Genomic DNA, 7,719 nt, shown 5'->3' with positions numbered 1-7,719 from the left:
GTTGCTCCCGCGCCTCGCTCAGCCAGTGAGCGGGAACTGGTCTGTATGTGGGATCCGAACCCTCGGGCGGGACCGCCGCCGCGCTTCCCAAGCGGCGCACTATCCAGTGCGCCACCGGGCCGGCCCCTGCTTCTCTTTCTAGATGAATGAATAGCCTAATATTTTTATGACTTTCTTAAATAATGTGTCTTTAGAATGAACCCAGAAATCTAGAGATCTAAGTGGACGAATGGTTGTGTGGTGGAGGGAAGGGAGAGGATTGTTTTTGGTTAATATATTTTTAAGAGTTCTTTTTTCTTTTTCTGTTTTTAAAGCTGAAGCAACCTATAGATATATTCTTATCTCATGATTGGCCAAGAAGTATATATCATTATGGAAATAAGAAGCAACTTCTTAAGAATAAATCTTTTTTCCGGCAAGAAGTGGAAAATAACACATTAGGAAGTCCTGCTGCCTCAGAGCTTTTAGAGCACCTACAACCTACTTACTGGTTTTCTGCACACCTTCATGTGAAGTTTGCAGCCTTTATGCAGCATCAGGTAGAAAACAAAATATTTATTCTTTCATTTAACAAACTTTTATGGAACATTTATGAACAAGGCACTGTTGGCACAGTTGTAAAGTTAGAGAAAGAAATAAAAGATAACTTACCTTTTGTGAGTGGCCCAATAATCAGTGGGGGGAAGAAAGAAGAAAGTAATTACAAAATAGTAAAATAAGTTTGATAGAAAAGTGGTAAGATGCTGTGGGAGCACCTAAACCAGACTATGTTGGGGGTGAGGATGTGGCCAGAGATGAAGAGAGAGAAGATTTTCCTAAGGAAAATCTTGATGGCTGAGTCTTGAAGTGGCAGGATGAAATAGACTGTTCGGGTATTTTAGTTAAATGGACCAATGTGCACCAGGGCTAGAAGCCCGAGAGCCTGGTGCACCTGGGAAACTGCGCCTTGTTCCCATGGCTGAGGCAAAGGGACCAGTGAAGCTAGAACCAAGTCATAACTGCCTTCTGGGTCATGCTCTGGAGTTTGGGTTTTAACCAGAAGGTGATGCGGAAAGTTGGAGAATGATAACATCAGATTTTCATTTTAGAAAAGGACTAGTTTGGTAGTAGTTTTGAACATGGATTGGAGTAATGTAGAATGGGAGGTAGAGGAGGCTTTAAGCGGAAGAGGAAGTTCTAACCTAAAGCAAACCGAGAATACAGAGAACAAAGCAGGTTCTAGTGAGATTTTGGAAACACAGTCATCAGGATTTGGTGACTGAGTGGGGAAGGTCTAGAATGACTCCTAGAGATTTCTTTGGGTAACTTCATGGATGACGGTGCTTAATGGGTATATGCATATAATTAGGCTTTGATGGAAATATGCAGTTCTTCCTTTTACCTTCAACTCTGGCTTAACTCTGATTTTCCCATAAAGTGTTCCAGAGGGAAACCATTTAGAAAATGCTGGTTAGGGCTGGCTGGTTAGCTCACTTGGTTGAGGGTAATGCTGATGACACCAAGGTCAAGGGTCCACATCCCCATACTGGCCAGCCACCAAAAAAGAAAAGAATTTCTGAGTCTTTGATGTACTAATGGGCATCGCCTTTCTTAAGGGTGGAATGTGATGTGTAGGGCTTTTCAGACCTACTTGACCAAACACTTTTCTGTGTTGGAGGTACACTTAACAGTGTTCCTCTTACATAGCTTGGAAGGTTTTGTCTGAAAATGTTCCTATAGGTCTTTCTGTTGTGGGCCTATTCTTCTCACTTTCTGGTTTCACTGGGAGAAGCGGGGAGAGGTTACTCCTTTCATTTTCCTTTGGGCCACTGCCACTCAGTGACTGTACTCATTTGAAGTCCAAGTCATCTGTTTATGTCAGTCACCTTTTCCACATCTATGTTACTCTCTTCTTCCTCTTAAGGCTCATGGTACTCTTGGATTTTTATTGAACCATCTGTTTCACTATTTTTTCTCCACTTCATCTATTGTCAACCTCAGAGGCTTGTATCTCTGCATTAATGTTTGATCCCTTTTTACTGACTCCTCAACCTCTTCTGACTTTGCCAGTATTCTAGTAGATCACCTCCTCAGAACTGCTTTGCTGCCAAGTCTGCCTACAATCTCTGTGCTTTCCACCTTAGTACCACCAGAACTGAATTGGTCCCGGCAGGACATACCATAGCTTGCTTCCTAGTCTTTTTTCCTCCATGTCTGACTGTTTTCAGTGAGTCACTTCTTTACTGCTTCTGATATGACCTTCATGTTTGTGATTTTCCTTGCTAATATTTCTTCCTGCCAATTTGCTTTAGGAAAAAATAGCTTTATTACAGTATAATTTACATACTATAAAATTAACATGCTTTAAGTGTACAATTTGGTGATTTTTAGTGAATTTCTGGAGTTGTGCAAATAGCACATAATCCAGTTTCAGAACATGTCCATCATTCCAAAAGATCCTTTGTGTTTATTTGCAGTCAACCTTTATTTTCACCCTCAGCTCCAGGCAACCACTGATTTGCTTTGTGTCACTATTTGCCTCTTGAGAACATTTCATATAAATGGGATCATAAAATATAGTCTTTGGCATCTCGTTTCTTTCATTTGCTTGTTTTTGAGATTCACTTATGGTGTGGCATGTATCAGTATTTTATTTCTTTTTATTGCCAAGTAGTGTTTCATTCTATGGATATATCATGTCTACTTTTGGTGTTGTATCTAAGAAATCTTTTCTTAACCCACGGTTACTAAGATTTTCTCCTATGGTTTTTTCTAAAAATTGTGTCATTTTAGTTTTGCCAATTTACGTTGACGTTCTTCCGTTATCTTTAATCTTTGTGTTATACACTTTGATTTATGTGTGTTATATGCTTTAACATCATCCTCACCATCATTAATTTTTGCTTTGAATTTTGTAAGGAAATTGAAGACTGGAGAGGTTAAGCGCCTTTCCCATTGTTGCACAAATGGGTATAAAACTAACTCGTTTTGGGAAAATTACAGTTGTTCCTTTGGCACACAATTTAGGGGTATGTGTAATAAAGGTTATTTTTATCCTATTCAATGTATGAATTACCTGTGATATTTTAACATTATTTCTTAAATCATGACTCATATCATCTAGGCCAAGGATAAAGGACAGACAGCCAAAGCAACCAAATTTTTAGCCTTGGACAAATGCTTACCACATAGAGACTTTCTTCAGGTAAATTACTGAAATAACTTTGAGGTACAGTTTTACTCTCCCAATGATTAAAAAAGTATTATTAATTTTCCTTTCAGAATTTATTTGTGCTCTTAGTAAATTATGTATCCTGAGAATTCTTTGGACATATTTCAGTTGCATTAATGTTTTAAAATTAAATTGATTTAAAATTAAATAATTTAAATTTCCTTTTAATTTTCTTAAGTTATATTAAAATTTTCAGAGAATTAAAAATATGTATTTCTTAAAATTATTGATTTCTTCCTGTAGGTATTAGAAATAGGACATGACCCCAGTGCTCCTGATTACTTGGAGTATGATATTGAATGGCTCACTGTTCTCAGGACTACTAATGATCTTGTTAATGTGACTGGGCGCCTATGGAATATGCCTGAAAATAATGGCCTGCATACAAGGTAAGTCTGACTTATTTAGGACTTGTCTTCTTCATTGCATGCACAATTTTTTTTTTTAAATTTATTTTTTGCATGTACAATTTTTGTTTCCCTCACGTTTGTTTTTAATCAAGGGAATTGTTGAGTGAGTATCGGAACAATTCAAGGTTTCCTGACTGGTATAGTCTAGAAAACTGCAGGTTTTCCATCTATGGGAGATAAGAAAATGAACTGTTGAACATCAACCCAAATAAGCTTATAAGTGAATAAGTGTGCATAAAACTATAGTATAGTGCAGATTTGGTTCACACATTAAAATAATGTATACTTGTTTTGGGGTGTGATTTAAAATGACTTTTTTAAGAAGTGTTTTTATTTCTGAATGGTCCTTTGCTAAATTAACTATAATTTTACCAAATGGAATTTTGATAGATGGTAGTTTATTTTTTTTCCTTGCACCTGAAGTCCATAGTTAGATTCAATCATTTATTGTTTGAGACTGACAACATGTAAAAAGCTATTGTTTTGGACTTTTATAGGTGGGATTATAGTGCAACAGAAGAAGCTATGAAGGAAGTATTGGAAAAATTGAATCATGACCTCAGAGTTCCATGTAACTTTAGTATAACGGCTGCTTGTTATGACCCTAGCAAGCCACAGACACAAATGCAGCTGGTTCATAGGATCAGTCCTCAGACTACTGAATTTTGTGCTCAACTTGGCATCACAGACATCAATGTCAGGCTTCACAAGGCCAAAGAAGAACAGCATTTGTGTGGTGAATATGAAGAGCAGGATGATGTGGAGAATAATGACTCTGGAGAAGACTGGAGTGAATATAACACAGACACATCTGCCCTGTCCTCTATTAATCCAGATGAAATAATGTTAGATGAAGAAGAGGAAGAGGAAGATAGTATTGTAAGTGCACATAGTGACATGAATATACCATCTGTAGAACCTTCTTCTGATCAAGCTTCTGACTTTTCTGCAAGCTTCTCTGATGTCAGGATCTTGCCAGGTTCCATGATTGTATCATCTGATAATACATTGGATTCCTCAGTTGGTAGAGAGGGGAAATCTGGTGAGGCTGTGGAGTCAGGGGATGGAATAGACTTAACCAAGGTGCCATTGAAGAGGTTGAGTGATGACCATGAACCTGAACAAAGAAAGAAAATTAAGAGGAGGAATCAAGCTATCTATGCTGCAGTAGATGATGATGATGATGTCGCTTAAGAGAATTTACTTGTCTTAGTATTACATGTAGATATGTAATTTTTTGAGACATTTTTAGAGTTGGATTTTTGACTAAAGATTTTTAGTAATGAAATCACGTAAAAGAATTTTAGTTAGGTATCAACTTTAGGCTTTTGTATGTTTCAGATACAGACATATTAAAATTTCCTATATTTACTTGATTGAGTACCTTTTTTGAAGACATATATTTTTAACTTTCATTTTTTCAGCAAGCACTTATTGAACAGCTACTTTGTGCTAAGCACTCTTCTATAAGATGGAACTGTACAGTTGAGTAAGACAGGGATTTTTGCCTTCAAGGAGTTACTATCACTGTAAAAGTTATGGTATATAAAATATGACGTTTTTTTTTACAAAGTGAAGTTATTATTGAATATATAATTATGTATTCTTTTTTTTTTTTTTTTTGTGAGCAGTAAGGGGATCGCAACCCTTGGTGTGGTTTCGCCCGCACCATGCTCAGCCAGTGAGTGCACCGGCCATCCCTATATAGGATCCGAACCCGCGGCCTCGGTGCTCCCAGTGCTGCTGCGCTCCCAGCACTGCACTCTCCCGAGTGAGCCACAGGGTCGGCCCTAATTATGTATTCTTTCTTCTCATTTGTTATAAATATTTTCCCTGGTCAGCTCTTAATGTCTGTCAAATAAAAATTGAAATGGTAGATAAGATCTCAGGATATAAGTTATTATAAATACTAAATATTAGTAAACATAAAATCTTATACTTAATTACTGATTAATATAACCCTATTGACTTTTCTTCTTTTACAGTTAGACAAAATGAAATTTATTGTATACACTGTTTTTTCATTGGTCTGTACAAAATATGCCAGTGCTATTAATAGTATGCCTAACCTGTAGGAAAGGCAGTGTGGTGTGGAATTCTAAGTACAGGACTGGGAACCAGCTAGTTCTGATTTCTGTTTCTAGCCTTGATTCCATCTGCAAATTTTGGCAAGCCATTTGATGTCTTGGTATCGGCATCATCATCTTTGTTATCAAATTATTTTAAGTCTGGCTGTCTCATAGAACAGACACAATAACAGTGATCAGAAAAAATTCCACTGAACCCATCTGCAATTGGAATCTGAATAAAGAGAAGGGCGTAAAGTTTTTCTTTTTCTTTTTTTAGGATATTCTTTTCAGTTTGATATAATTCTTAGTACTGGAATGAGGAAAATGAATTATAGACAAATTTCCACAGATGTTAAAAAATGCCAGTCCCCTGGGGCTGGCCTAGCTTGCCCAGGTACAGCTCGGAGGGTGGAGGGGCCAGAGGGGCCTTGCCGCCCAGGGTGTAAGACCCAGTGGTGTCACTCTGGCCCTTAACTCCTGGGGGCCGCCATGCCAGCCCCGCTCCCTCTCCCTCCCCCATGACCCACGCCCAGCCTATTGACTTTTGCATATTATATTTTAGCTTTAATTATTAGCAGGAATCAAGTTACACAAATGCTGCCCCTCACGCTGTATGACAGATTATTAGTGTTAAAGCATTTCTGAAGATCCATGTGGAAAAACCTCCATACTGTCTCTGGCTAAAATGCCTGGGACACCTGAGGAGATTGTCACCCTGCACTTTGTATCAGGAGTCATGGAATCTGAAGATTGTTCCAGGATCTCATCATCCCATTACAGTCCAAATCCGGGAGCCAATATAGGAGAATAATGTAGCAGTTGGCTTACATCTTGGCAGCATTTAAGGTTGATAAAGGTCTAGGATTTTGAGGTTTTTATCTTTATTTCCCTCCATTTATGTTTACTCTCTTTTTTGAGTTGAATATTTAATTCACTTATTTTAATTATCATTATTTATATAAACTATTTCAAGCTATGAATTTCTCCCTGACTGCTAATTTAATTGAATTCCATAAATTCTGACATTTTTTTCCCCATAAATTTTTAATAAAGAAAAAGAAAGTGGTTAGGTATAAAACAAATATTAGGGTTAATAAATGGTAGTTCTTAAAAGAAAAAAGAAAAGAAACAATTTTCTAGTTTACCTAATCAAGAAAGAAAGGAATAAAGAAAAAGAAAGTGGTTAGGTATAAAACAAATATTAGGGTTAATAAATGGTAGTTCTCAAAAGAAAAAAGAAAAGAAACAATTTTCTAGTTTACCTAATCAAGAAAGAAAGAGACAAATAGCCACCAAAACAAGATATTTAAACAAACAAACATAAGATTACTCTGCATAACTTGGCACAAATAAATTTGATAAATGGATGATTAATTTCCTAGGAAAATAGAATTTACTGAAATTCACCCTAATGAATAGAAAATTAAATTTTCATACAAGAAATAGAGAAATTTACTAAAGAATCACCCATACAAAAAAAGCATGTGGTCCAGATGGTTTCAGGAGAAAACTATCAAATCTTTTAAATGCCGGATAATGTCTAATGTTGAGTACACTGTTGTAGAATGTAGAAAATGAAAGAAGGTTTAGTTTCTTTTTATGAAGCAAGTATAACATTGATGAGTAAATCTGAAAAAGGTTTATACAAAGAAGAAAACAACAAATCCATTGCACATATGAATATTGATGCAGAAGTCCTAAATAAAATATTAGTAAACGATCTATAGTGCCTTTTAAGATGATATGGCATGAGCGATAAAAAGATGGTTCAATATTAGGAAGTCTGTTCATATAATTTACTAATGACAAACATAGCTCCATGGATGATGAAAAGGCTTTTGACAAAATTCACCCAAAAGATTTTTTTTAAAAAATAGCAAAATCTAGCATCTTGCTTAATGAGAAAACACTAAGCATTACCCATCAAAGCCAAGGAACAAGACAATGATACCCACTACCTCCATTACTTTGTAACATTGTATTGGAAAGATCAAACAATTGGACAAAAGAACACAATGAGGAGAATCAT

The 7,719-nt window shown here is 36.4% G+C and overlaps 1 protein-coding gene across 1 annotated transcript in view; it reads left to right on the top strand.

The window, feature by feature from the left end:
- The window catches only part of DBR1 (debranching RNA lariats 1), a 13,212-nt gene extending 8,220 nt beyond the window's left edge, over nt 1–4,992 (top strand). The window contains exons 5-8 of the mRNA XM_008589917.1: nt 315–539; nt 3,104–3,184; nt 3,455–3,600; nt 4,119–4,992. Coding sequence (XP_008588139.1) covers nt 315–539; nt 3,104–3,184; nt 3,455–3,600; nt 4,119–4,815 — 1,149 coding nt within the window. The 3' untranslated portion in view covers nt 4,816–4,992. The remainder of the gene's footprint in view (nt 1–314; nt 540–3,103; nt 3,185–3,454; nt 3,601–4,118) is intronic.
- The last annotated feature ends 2,727 nt before the right edge of the window (nt 4,993–7,719 follow it).

The sequence above is a fragment of the Galeopterus variegatus genome, unplaced genomic scaffold (assembly GCF_000696425.1).
Source record: "Galeopterus variegatus unplaced genomic scaffold, G_variegatus-3.0.2 Scaffold5755, whole genome shotgun sequence".
NCBI lineage: Eukaryota > Metazoa > Chordata > Mammalia > Dermoptera > Cynocephalidae > Galeopterus > Galeopterus variegatus.
Note: the sequence above shows the minus strand (reverse complement) of the source record. Positions and strands in the feature narration are given on the sequence as shown.